The sequence below is a fragment of the Linepithema humile genome, chromosome 6 (assembly GCF_040581485.1).
Source record: "Linepithema humile isolate Giens D197 chromosome 6, Lhum_UNIL_v1.0, whole genome shotgun sequence".
Taxonomy (NCBI): Eukaryota; Metazoa; Arthropoda; class Insecta; order Hymenoptera; family Formicidae; genus Linepithema; species Linepithema humile.
Window position 1 is genome coordinate 6,016,077 of NC_090133.1, and position 16,876 is coordinate 6,032,952.

The following is a 16,876-nucleotide window of genomic DNA, read 5'->3' on the forward strand; positions in this document are numbered from 1 at the left end:
CTGCGTTTTCCGAGAAGCTCTGACAAATGCTTAATGAAAGCGCACGTGTATCGTGGAAAAGCACGGTTTCTTCGTTGGCAACGTTGTTTATACTATGATATATTTTGCGTCGTTGAAAATATTAACTTACCTCCTGGAAAAAGTTATGCGAGCTTCACCAACCAACGAATTTAGAGAGAACCCGTCTTTTATTTCGTAGCATTTATATGACTTTTAAATTCCTACATAAAAAAAATTTAAATGATTTAATTGTTTTGCATTACATTATTTTTTAAAATAATATTCACATAAAATTATATATATTTCTGTCAATTATCTTATATTTAATTCTCGTTGAAAATTATTTATTGACAGTTACTTTTATGAAAAATTATTGAGAGAGTTTAGAAGAATTTCGCATATTTTATATACTAAATTAAAACAATATAAGAGTAAATTCCAGAATATTATATGTATAAATTTTAAATGCTGAAATTGAAATAGATGTATAATACATATTTAAAAAAATGTTATATTGAATAAAAAGAGAATTTTTTAATTAATTTTATAACAGTCATATTTTATCTCCGAAAAAATGTTATCACATGAAAAATGTTATCTGCGTGTTGAATGTAAAATTGATCGCGATTTCGAAACAGCTCGAAGTCGTCGCTTGTCTCGCGCGAGATAGCGCTCGGTCGTTTCGCTGTCCAGCCAACAAGACTACGAAATTGAAACTTTTCTCGCCCACTAGAAAATCTCACAGATTTGTTCGCAAATCCAGCTGTCATCGATCGCGTCACATTACTGTGAAAAAGTAAAACAATGCTGAACGAAGCGGTCACGATAAATTCTACAGGTTGTGTTATATCAAAATTTTCCATATAGAAACTCGTAAACCGCGGCTTTTATATTTTTATCATTGCATTTTCACAAATGATGTAAAATAAAAACATTGTGTTGTTTAATCTCGAAACGTCAACAGCAGCGTTAGCTTATATTCAAAGATCATTTTTTTCTCTGATAGCTTTTTGTAAATGTTATTAAAAATATTTGATATTGTTTAATTTATATTACATTTTGTTTTGTAGATTTTTTAGTTTCATAAATTTGCCGCTATTTTTTGAGACAATAACTAAAATAATTTTAATAGCAGTCGAAATATAAGTTGAAATTAAATATGTGTTAACAATTTTATTTTTTATAGTGCTTTGAAATTGGAAATATAATTAAATTGAGGTTATATCAGACAAATAAAACTAACTGTCACAGCTTAATTCATAGCTTTACATATTCTTTATGTATGTACATTTTTTTACACTTTTTAAATAGAAATATTTAAAAAGAAAAAAAGTGCACTTTTTTCAAAGAAAGAAAAGAGACAAAAAAATGTATAATGCAGTTAAATAATTCTATTCTTATAACATTTTAATTTTACAAGTAATAGTTTAATATTTTTATTTTGTATAGAAAAAGCGGAAGACCGCTCACCATCCACTAGTTCAAAAAAATCCGCGATGTCGAATCCCGGAAATAAAATCTGTAAGAGTAAAATTCCAATAACTCGACCCGGACGAAATGCACAAGTATGTTAATATCAGAATGCAATGGCAAATAATTGCTAAACATTTATATATATATAATATTGATTTATATATTATATATATATGATATAATAAGAAACTTATATATATAATATTCGGCGCTTTATTTAATTGATAGCATATAAAAGGCAATTCATCATTAATTATTATTAATTAATAATGAATTAATTAATTTTGAGTATTTATAGTGATTAATTAATTAATAATTAATTAATTAATTAATCACTATAAATACTGAATTAATTGATAATAATTATTTATAATAATTTACAATATTTTTAATATTTGATAATTTAGCATAATTTTGAATAATAAGTATTACTACAAATGTTATCCCTCTTAAAATTAATAAAAATAAAATAAGTTGCTACAGTAAATTGTAAAGATGTGTCTTTGTAAAGAAAGCGTCTTTTTTACGTTTAACTGTAAAAAAGTTCGTTTTTCACAGGGCGATTCGACGAATCATCCAACGTGCGAGGAGTCTTCCAGTGGAATTAGCTCCAATAATAACTCAGCTCGTCGACCAATTCTAAAGACTCTGAACATGTCACCGTTTAGAAAGTCGATGAATACAGTCTCTGCGGAAAAACGTCAGCTGGAAGTTCAATACAGCTCGAAAAAGACCCGATACGCGAATCTAAAGAAGGCGCTCGCCGATAAGCAAGTAACTGTCGAGTGATATTAATTTTTCTAAGGCGAGTTTTTTTCACATGAAGAAAGGAAATCTGAATTTTTTTACATTAGCTCAGAAATTTTTGGGAACTTTTTTAGTATATTATCTCTGAAGAAAAGACAGTAGAGGGAATAAAATAGAATTTTTCTCTATTCCGCGTCTCCAGAAAATCGCACAAGAGCTGTGTGACGAAATGTCAAGTCTGCGGGAGAAGATAATCGCGGTCGGCGGCAAGGATCCCGGCAAGATCGAGGAGCTGAAAACAGCTCAAGTGGAATGTCCCAAACAAAGCCCGGCGGAATCGATCAAGACGAGTTTGCAACACGATTGCCCCGACGAGCAACGTAAACGGATCTGCATGGACGAGTCGGCGGTAATCGGCGTGTCGCTGCTGCAGAATCAGCTGCAGGATCTCTGCGATCGCTCTCAGGACCTCTCTCAGCGTGTCCTGGACAAGAGCTCGTCGTTTGCGTCCCTCGTCAAGTCCTGGCTGACAGAATTTAACCAGCAGAACGAGAATATCTTGATTCCGATGGACTTCACGAAGGCGGAGGCGCAGCTGGCGACTTTCGGACAAAACAACGAGGAGCTGAGAACGCAGCTGGATGAGCTGAGGACGGCGCAAAAGGACTTTGTCGCCGAATTCACGAAGAGATCCTCGAGTCTGCGCGACGAATATGACAATTATCACGAGCGCGTAAAGGAGGAACAGCCGAATGTCGATCGTAAGGACCTGCAGGAGCAGTTGAGCGTGGCTCTGGGGGAACTTAAGATGGAGCGTAACAAGGCGAATCAGTGGAAGGAAGGGACGAGAATACTGGAGCGGCAGATGCAAAAGGCGCAGATGAAGATTCGAGACATGGAGTTATTCGCGACTAACGCCGAGGCGTCGTCGCTACAATTGCAGAACTCCGTGAAGTCCTTGCAAGCTCAGCTCAAGCAAAAAGATCAGATGATGGAGCAGAGAATGAAGGATATGCACAAGGCGATGAAGAGCAGCGAGGGACTCTTGGCGAAGATAGAAAAGCAGCGCGACAGCTTCGAGTCACGGTTGTTCTTTTATTCCACCAAATTCTTGATTTTTTTAAATTTTTATCTAAAAATATAACTAATATTAAATGCGTTTATTATGATTATTTTAGTTAAAATATTTTATTTTCTTTAAACTTGTATATTATTTTAAATTAAGGTAAATAATTAATTGAGAAGAGCTTTAACGAAATGATATATTCCAATTGCAATTAGATAATAATTATTGAATATAGTTAATATAAATAATTCTGTCAAAAAGTGCCGCTTATATCCTTGGCTGGATGAGTTTATCAGAACAAAGGCAAGATTGATCCTTTTATTCTGTATTTTCTTGACGTTACCTGCTTTAGGATAGTGGATCTTAAAGAAAAGATGGCTCGTAAAGAAGCCGAAGCAAATGCTACTATTAAAAAGCTATCGGAAAAGTTTGAAACGATCAACGTGGAGATAAACGAAGAGAGAGAGAAAAGGTAAATTATATAGCTACGCTTTTATCATTCGCTATTAGTTTTACATGCATTAGTTTTCATCTCAATAATTTATCCTGAAAAAAATTGTAATTAATATATGAGTTTTACTAAAAGGTTTTATCAAGACTACTTCCAATTAATTTCGTCATTAATTTTGTAGACAACAAGTCGAAAGCGCTTTCACCGAGATGGAAGAACGCTGCAAACACCTGGAAGAAAAAAGTCAGCTACTCTGCGATCTCGCGAACGAGAAGAGTAATAATCTAGCTGTGACAGGTAGGTAAGCTAAACAATTTCGAAATATCAAGATGCTTTCAGCTTTCACGTTTTGCATCTTAAAGAATGTATATATATAATTATCGACACAAAGCATCGAGTATTTGCTCGTCGAAAGCTCTCGTTTGTCTTTAGACGACAATCATACGGAGAACGAGATTTGCCTGTATAACGATTTGAAAGCGACCCGAGCCGAGCTGGAAAAGCACAAGCAGAAGATCGAACAACTCGAGCAGGAGAAACAAGAGATTGTCGCTGTGATGCATCAGGCGGCTGTTAGTTTGCACTACTTTCGGAATCTCTGCTCGTATAAGAACTAAAAATGCCATTCGATTCGCTTTCCTTCTCTCGTTAGACCGTGATTTTCTGTCTCCACTACGTAATTAGTTTCGACTATTTGTTCTTTTTTTTCGTTGGCTCGCAGAGTCGCGATAACGAAGACGAGACCAAGGATAAGCTGGCGGCCGAACTCGTAGCTAAGACTAATAATCTCCAGAACCTGATGTTGGAGCACGCCCAACTCCAGAAGGTTGCTAGATTCACGTAAGTTTTAGCGAGATTTCTCCTGATTCCACATTGCGATAGAATATTATCCTATTAATTTGCAATTTTTAATTGCAAACACGATAAAAATATTCCTAAACACATAGCGCGTAGTTAATACCTTCATTTCGAGTACATAATTTTATATAAAATATTTTTACATTGCATATTAATAATTGAAATAATTAATTCTTTCTGTTTTGCACAAAATGACGAATATCGAGTGATGATTCACATGTTTAAATCAATGATATGCTCAATTTTAATCTCTTTTCTTTGGCATGATGTGGCATGTATATTCTCAACTTCACAATTAGGCAAGAGAAAAATGAAATGCTAGAGAATCGGTTGTCCGAAATTCAGCGTCACCTTCACGCGAAGTCGAAAGAAAATAGCAAGACAGCTCCCGACACGATCGAGCTTCAACAGCAAATCAGCGATCTGCGGAACAGCCTGGCCGAAACGATGCAACAAAACCAGTCACTGGAAACCACGTTGACCCAGAAGCAATTAGAACTAGAGCAGCGCGACCGGGTGATGCGGGAACAGAGCAAGTTCCTTAAAGCTAGAGACGAGCTGCTGAACCTTTTCAAGGGAAAACAGCAGGCGAACGCGGATAATTCCGCAAACTACGAAGATATTGACGAAGTAACGTGACATTCGTCATTCTGTCATCTCCTTTCGAATCTTTTCAGATAACTTCCTTTAATCCTGGCATATATCGTGTTCTACATATTGACACCTGTACACAAGAGCTGTATTAAACCGATAATCCCGTGTTGTACATAGATCAATAAGCAGATCGTGGCGAAGACAGAAGCAATCCAGGAACTATACACCACACTGGAAAACAAGCAAATGCAGGTGATGCGTTTGGAGAAATTGGTGAAAATGCTGGAAGATCAGCAGGATCGGGCACAGGCGCAACGCACGCGGCTCGAGCATCGCATCGCTCAGCTCGAGGTGAGCTTGCGAGAGAAGAACAAGAGCGACAGCAATCGGTACGTCATGAGAAAATACTTGCGTACACCTCGATCGGATATCATCGACAACAAACCGTCCCGCGCTCGTTCTTGCGATTCGAGACGAGCATTATTAGAAGCATCTGTGCCAACGTTTCATCTTGTCAATTCGCATTCACGTGAGAGATCAGGATTCTCGCGGTATCAGCACATTTCTCCCGCGAAAAGCACGAATTATCCGCCAAGAAAATTTAACGGTAACGACTGGTGTCGAGTTTCTTCCGATAAGAAAAAGGCTTTTATTTGCGAGCAATGTCGGCGCGAAATTAATAGAAAAGTTCGAGGTGGCATAATTCGCCACGTTAAAGAGCATCATGTTCCAATTCGGAGGTCTCTCTACGGTTGGCTGATGGATTGCACGGCTTTGGAAGCCTTCGGCGAGCCTACGAATGGCTTGAATAAAATTTGCAATGGACACAGCTCGTCCGAGGAAGACGCGGATTGCTTTTTCAGAATCGTTGATCCTTTTGTGGTCCACGATCGTAGCAGGGAGTCGCGTCGTCGTCGCGGACGACATTGTCGCTTTTCGAGGCGATCTCTTCATGATGCGTCTCCCCGACGGTGCAATCCGATTATTCGCCCAACGTAGTGCCATGATTTCGCGTAAAAATCATGTATTATCGTGTAAATCCTTATTTGAACTTTACAGTAATTAATTACTCAGCTATTATGCGCACCGAATTGGAAAGCATTTCTGTCTTAAATTTCTATTTTTTAAAAACAAAAATATTTAAACATATTTTATAATCATATTTTTATTTACTATTAAACTATATCATAGTGATCATATGCGCTAGTGGTACATCTTAGAGTATTTCTTAAAATTTTATTTAAGTAATACTAAAATACATCGGCATTTGTACATATATATCTATTATTTCTATTAAAATAAATTAGTTGTTCATTAGTTTCATAAATATGAAATAAGTGGATGTCATTACTGCACTCAAAACAGAAGATTTTTTCTACAAAGATTTTTTATATAAATTCTCATTTATACTATATTTCTTTCGTTGTAACAAAATTAAAAAAACTTCTTAAAATTATTTCTCAAGTATATTAATAGTCTGTTTGTGATAGGCTAGGTACTCCCTGCTACATTATATTAACATTCGTATAACTCGTCAACAGAGTTTCTTACAGAGTGCCTAGCCTTGCAAACAGACTGACTTTCGGTCTTTTTACACTTTTGTTAATCTATCTCTTTATGTTTTAGGAGTAGAACCTTCGGCATCCTGTAAGAAACTCTGTAATTGTCGGCACAGCCCATATAAGTATCGATTTGGAACGTACAATGGATTTAATATAAATTATTTGCATATACCTTTGCTTTAAAAACATATTTAAAATTAAATATAAAGTTTCGAGTTTCACGTAATTGTACGAATGTATTTAATGAAATATGTATTTATAAATGCATTATTTATATATCTTGTTTATTTTATATACGACAATTTTATTTTCTTGAATAAAAATATGTACATTCCAGAAATATATTAGTCTATGTATTATTATTAACTGCTATCGTCATCACTACTGCCTGAATATGCACCTAGTAGTGAGAGACTATTACCTACGTTATTCGATTTAGTGCCTGTTGTATTCGAAGTAATCGTCGAAGTGTTATTTGTTTCTGATTGTGAGACTGTTTCTTTATCAGAAACTGCGCTTTCGGACGCTAATGTTTTATTCTGCAATGGCTTTGCATTTATTTTTATACCGATATTGCTTTTCTTCACCAAAATTGATGAATTCTTCTTGTTGGGGAATAATCCCGCATTGTCTGACCACAATGATGCTTTTCCAGGTTTTCCGGAATGTCCAACATTTTCCTATAAACAAATAGTAATTTTATTTATTAATTTTGATGTTTATGATTAAATATTCTCTGTAATGAGAAGTAAATGCAATTTATTAAATTCAAGATAAACTCACTGTTTCTTTGTCATTTGCTTCATCTGTTTTAGGTATTTTTTTAAGGGGTTCATCATTTTCTTCGTCTTCTTCTATTTCTTCAATTTCCTCAATTTCCTCAATTTCCTCCTCCACAACTGTCCTAGTTGGTTGCTTTTTACCAAATACAGATTTAATGTATTGCTCATCCAATTCTTCTTGTTCTTTTTCTGTTCTTTGCTTAGCACCATCTGTATCAAATTGTTCTAACATTTGGTCATAATCTATAGTCTGTTGCCTGCGATTTAAATCTTTCAATTCTTCCAAAGACTCTAGCAATTCCAGTTCCTGCTTTGACTGAAGAGTTCTCTTTTCCAAAAGCTTCATTGGATTAGTAGCTTCTTCTTCCTTTTCTTCATCTTCCTCTCTCTGTGCTTGCTCCTCAGCTAGCTTTAATGCCATAAAATTTCTCGTAGCACCTGCTTCGATCTCATAATCTGTATTTTTCGGATCGGTTTTGAAGGATATCTCTTGCAAGCACCGAGTGCACTTAATGTAAAATCTATAAATGCGTATGCCCAGATAATCATCGCCCTCAACATCCTCCTTACGTGCATTAAATTTCTTGCCCTTGTAGATATATTCACCACATGTTTTACACCGCATATTGAATGGTGCCATCAATCGCACAGTATACTGGCGATTTCTTGCCAATTTCATACGCGGGATTTTCGACGGATCGAAATCCGGCGGATAATATTTCTAAAATACAAAAAAGTAAGATGTAAAATGTTAGAACACATCAATAGATGAACATATTGTAAAAAGTAATTGTCTACTTTAAATTTTGTACTTACATTCAATACTTTACGCTCCGACATTTTGTGACTTTAACTTTGTGTGCGATTAAACTTTAAAATCTGTGTTATTTTTTAAAAATTATTTTAAGTTTAGACTACAACATAAAGATTAGGTTATGTTAGCAGGTACAAACTGACATGAAGTAGACGCAGAACTGTGTTTAGCCGTCGTCAGATGGCCGATGTGTCAGCCAATCATAAACTCGCAACATACTATCGATTCCTGCGATATTGCGATTCTCGTAACTTGCGATTCTCGCAACTTGCGATTCTCGAATAATAAATTACAGAATAAATGAACATATTCACTTGAAACGAGTCTTTTTTACATGCCGCGGTTTTAATTTTGTGTAATTGTGAAAATTTAAGCTGTGAAAGAAAAATAGAATCAGAAAAGCACAAGTAATGAGTACATATGAAACTTTATATCATAAAATATCTATTTCTGTAAAAATTAAAGTATAATTATATCTTCTGTCTGTTTAAATAGGGATCATCCGACGGTGGATTCATAATGCGGTGCTGAGAGGCTAGTACGATGGCGATCAGACGACAATTGCAGCGGCAAGGTAGCAGAAAACGGTGAGTTAACATAAAATTTTCCAAATTAGAAATAATGCGAACAAACAAAATATCGACAAAAGCGACATCAATAATGTTAATTGAAATAGGAACTGTTTAAATCCTGTTTAAACAAAAGAATACAGTAGATAACAATTCATATGCGAACGGAATAATTTTTGATATTTTATCCCAGCAAACACTAACTACAGTAATATAACATCAATGTTATAATTTTTCCAATTCAACAATATAATAGTTACGTGCAAAATATGTTATATTGCAGTAACGTTGTTGAATGAGAAATTATAACATTGATTCTATTGTTATTGTTGGTTGGTGTTTGCTAGGATCTTTTCTACAATACTATCTTTGCCAATGGCAACAATTATCTCTAATTGGCTATTAGTTCTCTTATCACTAAGAGAACATTGTACGATTAACAAGTAGCGTTTAAAAAATTAAGTTTTTTGTGAAATCACTCGCAGTCTCTTTAAAACCTCCCCGGATGTTCCCCTGCTGCTCCCTCTCTGTTCTCTCTCCCAGCTCCGGTTATATTACACTAATATAGATTTAATATTCTGCGGATATAATACCGAGCGTTTTTCTAAAGCTGAACTTTAGAAAAAGCGGTAGCTGTGTTTAAAACGATGTGCTTCGTGGAACGGGATTTAATTTGCTCTGTGTGCGCGTCTCTATAGACAAAGTTATTCAGCAAGGTGCAAGGTACGTTAGATACGTCGACTAGAGTTAGTCAATCACGTGCAGAACCGGCAAACAAGAGCTTTGTGCTTCGGTGAGACATTGTATATGGAAACATCGCGGCTGCCTTTCGCAGAATTGGAAGAATACGCTCAGGAACGCGTAATAGTCTTCGTACGTCTTGAATACATTCTCCTAGGATTTGCGTGCGAGTTAGCTCGGTCTTATTGTTCGCAAGTAACCGAGGTTGTCTTGGATCAACCGCATTTTTTAAAATAAATAAATAAAATGTTTATTATGTTTGTCAATAGCTTTTAACTTAAAAAAATACAGCTAAGCTTTGACAATATTCATTGGAAACAAACTGTTTTTTGAAAATTTGATGGAAAAATTGATATATTTTTAGCTAATTTCTTAGAAATAATATTGACTAGCCATTTAAACTATTAAGCAAACAATAATTTGAACTTTTTAAAAAAGTACTAACAATTTGTAATATTTCAATAATCTTCTTAATACTAATATTGAGGATTATTTTCATCACCGTATTTCATTGTTAGAAGATTTCATGCTGAGCAACTGCTTAGTTAAACTGATAAATAATTTTTTTTTGGTGCTCTTGTAATGACAGTTTTGCCGGAAAAATTCTCAAAAATACTTAAAAATACAAGAGCCTTCTTGCCATAAATTTGGCCTCTCGACTCGTTAGATCCGCTTTCTCGTTATTAGAGCTGTCATTCTAATATGCGCGATTTTACGGCAGTAAATTCGAGAAAGCACTTGAAAGCACACCGCTCGAAAGCACTCATAATCCGCGGTCGGCAAGCGCGGACGTATTTTTCCTTCAGTCTCGAACCTACCGCGTCGAGGATTCTCGGTCATTGGATATTTGTCCCTCCGGGTCTCACGGGCCGTGCTGCATTGCATCCACCCCCGAAGATGCAGTGCGTCGAATCTGCGTCGATAGAACAGGAAGGACACGAGAAGAAGGAAAAGGAAAGAGACGGGGAACAAGGAGACCGCGCGCGCGCGCGAAGAACACATGAAAATATTTCTTGGAAAGCCGAAAACCGAAACACGAGCTGGCCTCTCTTCTTCTTCTCCAAGAGGGATACCGGCGGTCCTCTGTGTGACATCGGAGATCGCCGACATTTTGCAGTGACCGCTTCTCCTTCTCTTGTTCTTCTTTCTTTCCTACTTCGTCATTCTTCTTTTTCATTGCTATTTGCTCCTTCTCGCACGCGACGTAACGAATCTTTATATATATTTTGTATATGATGTTTGATGATAAAGATAGTACGACGTTTCGTCAAAGATAGTTATACATGCTGCTTCTTCATCATCAATCTGTTTTTGAAAAGATTCCACAAGATCAATATTATCACTCAATCACTATTGCTGCATTTATCTATCATGCGAAATTTCCTAGAAACCTGTAAGAATTTAAGCCACTTGTTCGTTTCTTTTATTTGAGGCTTTTGAACATCTTGGTAGTATTGTCGGCAAACATCGCTCGAGAATCTGTGTATTCTTAAAGAAAATCTTGGAAAAACGTTTCACTTCAGTCAGTTTCTCCTTCGTGCCTACCTGAGATTCCCACAGGTTGAGAATTTCTAGTTGAATGGCGAGAGTATTGAGACAGTGACCTGGTCCATGGGTAAATATATTCAAGGCTTTCAAGGAATTGCCGTCTCTACATACTTCACGGATCGAACGAGTCTCGTGCACCGTGTAAGAATATCCTTCCACGAGCAAGTGGCTCTCATTACATGTCGGTTATTAACCATTTTTATTGATCACGCTATATATAACAATGAATCAATTTGCAACAAGAGAGTCGGCATTAAATCTATGTCAGTGTAAGTTTTAAAATGGTTTCTTCAAATTTTTTTTAATGATAATTAATAAAGAGATGTGGATAATGTGTAATTTATAAAATTTTCAAAAATATTCCACAAGTAAAAGAAATTAAATAACTTTTTGATAAATTGGTAAAAAATTCGATTAACTAATATGTATAAAGCGCTTGTAGAGCGCGTTTTATTATTATAGTTCCTTTTGTAAATACATTGATACTTAATATATTTTATTATTTTACAAACATGTAGCAGAAATGCCACTCTTTGTGGCAAAGTCTAGAAAATGTATGAGAAACCGATCTATATATAAATATCCGGCTGATTACGCCATCGAATGGAGTATAAGTTTTACACGCTTTTAAATTGCCGTCGTCATTTTTAAAGGCCGCTCAGCGGTATCTGGTTGTTTTGTAATTGTATACGCGCGTGACCCATTTCCCTCTCTTCCCGTCGTCGTCACGTACGTACTATCGTCTTCTTACGATTATTGGTCATCGCTATGATACAAACGCTAGTTCCTACGGTCGTAATAATACGAGATACGCGTACCTAGGGTTTACCTGTGCGATAAAGAAAACACGCTGCGCGCGATAAGACGCTTCTATGGTACTTCTACAGCCAGGTGACAGTCATTCGTGTTGCGTAGTAGTAATATACCGCGGTTCTTACGCTCCGAGTATGAACACGAGGACCGATAGCGCTATTTGTCGTGTGCAACCGGTGAGAGAAAAGCAGCAGGCTACTATGAAACCGCCGACCGTGAGAAATCATTTATGTCGGCCGCAGCGTTACTACTTTGCGCATTAAATCTAAATAAATTGGAAGAGAAAATTTAAATACTTTTTCTTATATTTTGATATTAGTATTTGGAAATTTTAGGTGGTCAAATAATTTGAACAGTTTAAACTGACACACAGCAAGTCTAAAACTTTAGAAATTGTTACAGTTTAAACATAAAACTTATCAAATATATAATAATGTATATATGTGAGCCAAACGCTGTTGATAATTTAATTTTAATATATTATATTTCTGAATCTTCATCAATTAACGAATATTTATTTCATCTTGTTTTGGATCTTTTTTAATAAGAGTGTATAAAAGATATTGATTTTTAGTTTGAGATACTTTATTTTATTTACCTGCCAAATATAACATTTAAAAAATATTTTTGTTTATCTGTCCAATATTTATTTTTCTTATATTTTATGAATAATTAAAATAAAGTATCTTCTAATAACAATTAGCATTTTTTCTACATTGTTATTAAAAATAAAGATCCGAAAATACATCAAATTCAAAAGCTCTCGCCGAAAAGTGCGAGTATGTGAATAACGCGATTAGCAATACTTGGCTCACAATCGTTCTATCATCGCGAAGTGTACAACAAAACGCTGCTATGGACGCGAAATGGTTCGTCTCTTCGGCAAATCGATTGGAAAAAAAATGCTTCTCTCAGACCCGAAACACACCTCTCTCGACGGGCTTCGGGATCGGCGTGTATTCGGTTACCGCACCTCGTCTGTGAAATCCTGTTTGATCCCACGGTCGAGCTTCGAAGGAAGAAAGCCTTCCCGATTCGTACATGATAAACGAAAAAACTTGCCGCGTAACTGCAGCACCTACGTGACACCCTGCTAAAGAGATTATCGGATTCCTCTCCACTCTCTGGCTCTCTGCCTTCGTTCTCTACCTCAAGCATCAAAATACCGACAAAATGAATGGATATCACTGTTGTGAACCAAAACTTCGCATAAGCGAGTTCGTCGAGAAGTTCGACATGCGATCGAGGGAAGTCCGAGAAATACCGCAGCGAAGAATAAAGGAAAGGGACGGAAATAACGAAAAAATACAGCCATATCTGGACCTTGTCGGATGTTCGCATGTACGCGTGCGCTTAAGATTTACAAAAGAAAAATAATTTAAAACCATATAGAAGATTTTTTAACATCTTCTTCAAAATTATTATAATGCTGAATCGAGATTAATAGAAAACATTTTGCAGAAAAAATATCCGTACAATAATTGAGCTAAATATAATAAAAAATATTAATTATCAGATAAACTTGAAATATCAGTTTCTCAAACATTGATACATTTCCTTTATTTTTATATAATACGTTATCTATAATGACATATTTAAATATGTAATATTTGACACACCTTGTGTATGTTGCAAATTGTGATGCCAGCAATATCTTTTCGACAATTTCTGAAGTTTTAAATCCGACTTGCTCTCTGTTCGCGCTGAAAACGGTGTAGCGTCAGGACGGGATTTTTCACGGCGATCCCTTTTTCCCCAGGCCCTACGGCCCGTTCGCACGATGCAGGATTCCGAAGCGTGCGCGACGGGCCGAAGATCGCGCGCCCCCCCGCATCGCCGGATTCCTGCGGATGTATCGGCGCGGCGGATGCATCGCGCCGCACCGAAACAATCGGCCTTGCATTCGGGGCACATCCTGCCGGCGCGATTTTGCAATTAAATTAATAGTCGACAGCGACCTTGTTGTGACGTTCCGATCGATAACCCCATAAGAATTCTCTTCCACGCTCGCGTGCTATTTATCTATACTATATATTTCTCAATTAGTATCGAATATCCGTCTCCATCCACGCAAGAATATTCAATATCCAAAAAAGTTGCTAAGAAATTTATTATTTTATGAAATATTTTAGATAGATTCAGATATATTCTTATTAAAAAGATTTTGACGCATCGCCAAGCATTTCATGATAAGTGAAAAGTGAATTAACGGGAAATCACGCTGTAGCAGCAAGCTCGCATGGAACACGCGGGATTCGGCGAGGAAGGCTTGCGAAGGAAATCAACACACGTTTGTCCTAATCATGCTTTCGCGAATACCGGTGCCTTAGTGAAACTTATCGGCCGCGTTAGCGTTAGCAACGTATCAAGCAGTTAGTTTAGCGGCTCTCGCGGCGGATTTTTTCCTAACGATTCAGGATTTGCGAGGGGTAGGGGCGACCGGTTTAACCAGACCGGCCGCGACTGATTTCTAAATTGATCCTTTTGGTGTCCCGAGCTCTTTAAACGCAACGGGTCCAGTTTTCACTCCGGTCCGCTCATGGGATGCGACGAAGCAATTATCGAACATGCCGGAATCTCTACTCAGAAATTGCCACAAAAATTTTATAGGTTTAGCAAGAATGTGTCTAAAAAAATTGCTGTATCAATACTTATTATTCATAATTACAAGTTAATTTTTATGAGTATTTAGCTAACAATTTTTTTAATATTTAAATGCATCTGAAACTGTACTTTTATTAAAGTTGTATATTTTCTTTGCTTAAATGAAATAGAAAGTATAAAGCGCGTATTTGTCGAAATAAAGACAATTAAATAAAATAATATTTGAATTATAAAGCTTTGTGGATCATAAGCTTAAGAATAATTTCTTCTCATATTGGGAAAGCTTAAAAAATTCAGCTGATATTATTGATATACTAATTTAATGAAATAATTGCTAATCTCTACTAATACCTCAACGTTATACGCCGAATTTCGTCAGTTTCTTACCCCCCGGTTGTTGATTAACGATCACTATGGGAGGTGCAGGCATTCGGGTGCAATGAACCCCCATTAAATCGCGAACATTGTACAGCAGAGTCCAAAAGAGATTATTGAGCTCGCCGCGGACAAGATTGATCCCCGACAAGCGAGGCATTCTCTCAGTAAAAAGCCGCGTGAAAAGGGCAGCGTTACCTTCATTTGTGGATGCAGCACAAATATGCACCAAACGGCAATGTCGTTTATGAATAATATCAAAAAATAGGTGTATTTACGTAATTCGAGCTCTAAAATAGATCAGAAAGCGAACACTGATCAAGGGTTAGTAAATGTCCGACTCGGATTTCTCTCCTTTTTTATTTATAATTATTATATACTACTACTGCGCTTATACTTTTATTGCCTCTTTTCTTTTAATATTATAATTTTATCAGTCATTCTGGTTAAAAAAATCTTGCGTGACATTTGCGATGTACAACAGAAACTTGCGAAAGTTTGATAACCGGCTTAAAAACATTTGATAACTCGCAATAATGAGTGTCATCACTATGACTGCGCCTCGCGAAATACGCAATTCAGTATACGTGCAATGAGACCTCGCACACTTCTGCTCTCTTTGCTGGAAAGTTTGTGTAGAAATGCCGACGTGTTTACGATCGGCGATAGGTTGATGCATATAAGAATAACTCTAAAAGTAAACGCGGGGGTGTTTACCGGTGTCGAATTGTAAATATGCGCGATTTCATGAGGGATGTGCGAAACGTGGAATTTTTCTGAGCGAAATCTCGAGTCAGGCACGAGCGGGCGACGCCTCGGGACAAAATGATAATTTCGTGTTCTCGCACCGCGTAGTGATAAAAATGCGCCGAGAGAATGGCTTGGCTCGACCTTGACTTTCTCATCGTAAAGTCATCTCCTATACGGAGAGACAGAATGTCCATTGATTAAAACTTCTGTCATTCTTCGAATAGTTTGAAATTTATTTTATTTGATATTTGGAAACTTAATCATTTGAAGGACGAAAAAATAAAAAGAAGAAATTCTCAATAATATTCCATTTATCAATCGGTCATTCATTATTTCGTTCTAGAAATAGCGTTGGGAAAAATTCTATGGGTTTAAAGGGCATGGTCTATAGATATTACTTTGTTTATCTTACCTTTTCGCGGAAAATAGACCGAAGGAAAAATAATGTTAAGACGGCGTGTCGTCGGCTATGAATAAAACATGATACTCTCGCGCGCGGGGATATCGCACACAGCATGACCGGATGACGACGTGGCTGCGTCTGGGATCCTTCGCGAGAGAGATCGGCGCGGCGTGATCTCTCTCGGCTCGTGAATGACAGCTCGCGATGGTGGTGGTGATGGTGGTGCATGATTACTGCATAGGACACGACAAAAGACCTGGCTAATCGAACACACGTGCCGTATCTTTGCGCTCGCGCAGCGAGAACTCTGTATTCTCTCTCGATCGTGCGGGTCTCTCTTTCGTGATCGACAAACACGCGAGTCGTGCTTGCTAACATACAATGTTTGTGAACATTCGATCGAGTGCTGGATACATAGTGACTCTCGCGAATAAAATTGTTGCGCGGATGAATGAAGGATGAATGAATGAATGTTGCACTTCATTTTTCTGTTCGCGTGAAGAACGCCTCTCATGCGATGGAACTCTGTTCCATCGAGGAACTACAATGCAAATATTGTGAAATTATATTTTCGCAAGTAATAGACGCTTACTTCTGACCATGGAGTGTATTTTTAGTATACGAAAGCTAGAAATAGATATATATATATAGGTGTCTACAAATCTACATAAGATACTACATAATTCTTTTCTAAAAATTTAGTTAGACCATTTCTTTCATTAACTT

The 16,876-nt window shown here is 36.7% G+C and overlaps 2 protein-coding genes across 2 annotated transcripts; one reads left to right on the forward strand and one right to left on the reverse strand.

The window, feature by feature from the left end:
* The first annotated feature begins 635 nt into the window (after positions 1 to 635).
* On the forward strand, positions 636 to 7,093 carry salto. Its single transcript, XM_012375326.2, has 11 exons — positions 636 to 838; positions 1,450 to 1,565; positions 2,032 to 2,247; positions 2,423 to 3,306; positions 3,639 to 3,758; positions 3,919 to 4,034; positions 4,170 to 4,309; positions 4,459 to 4,577; positions 4,895 to 5,225; positions 5,367 to 5,578; positions 6,816 to 7,093. Exons 1-11 carry the CDS (start codon positions 805 to 807, stop codon positions 6,838 to 6,840), a joined length of 2,313 nt encoding a protein of 770 aa, XP_012230749.1. The 5' UTR covers positions 636 to 804; the 3' UTR covers positions 6,841 to 7,093.
* LOC105677030 (splicing factor YJU2) lies at positions 6,412 to 8,544 on the reverse strand. Its single transcript, XM_012375332.2, has 3 exons — positions 8,350 to 8,544; positions 7,535 to 8,254; positions 6,412 to 7,431 (listed from the first exon to the last, which is right to left on the reverse strand). The coding sequence occupies exons 1-3, from the start codon at positions 8,371 to 8,373 to the stop codon at positions 7,114 to 7,116; spliced, it is 1,062 nt and encodes a 353-aa protein (XP_012230755.2). The 5' UTR covers positions 8,374 to 8,544; the 3' UTR covers positions 6,412 to 7,113.
* Between the last annotated feature and the right edge of the window lie 8,332 nt (positions 8,545 to 16,876).

Coding starts and splice junctions, on each gene's coding strand:
- LOC105677030 (XM_012375332.2), bottom strand. CDS start 8,373: ATGTCGGAGCGTAAAGTATTGAAT. Junction 8,255..8,349: donor CGGAGCGTAAAGTATTGAAT/GTAAGTACAAAA, acceptor TTTGTATTTTAG/AAATATTATCCGCCGGATTT. Junction 7,432..7,534: donor AAGCAAATGACAAAGAAACA/GTGAGTTTATCT, acceptor ATTTGTTTATAG/GAAAATGTTGGACATTCCGG.
- salto (XM_012375326.2), top strand. CDS start 805: ATGCTGAACGAAGCGGTCACGATAAATTCTACAG. Junction 3,759..3,918: donor AACGAAGAGAGAGAGAAAAG/GTAAATTATATA, acceptor TTAATTTTGTAG/ACAACAAGTCGAAAGCGCTT. Junction 5,226..5,366: donor ACTACGAAGATATTGACGAA/GTAACGTGACAT, acceptor TGTTGTACATAG/ATCAATAAGCAGATCGTGGC.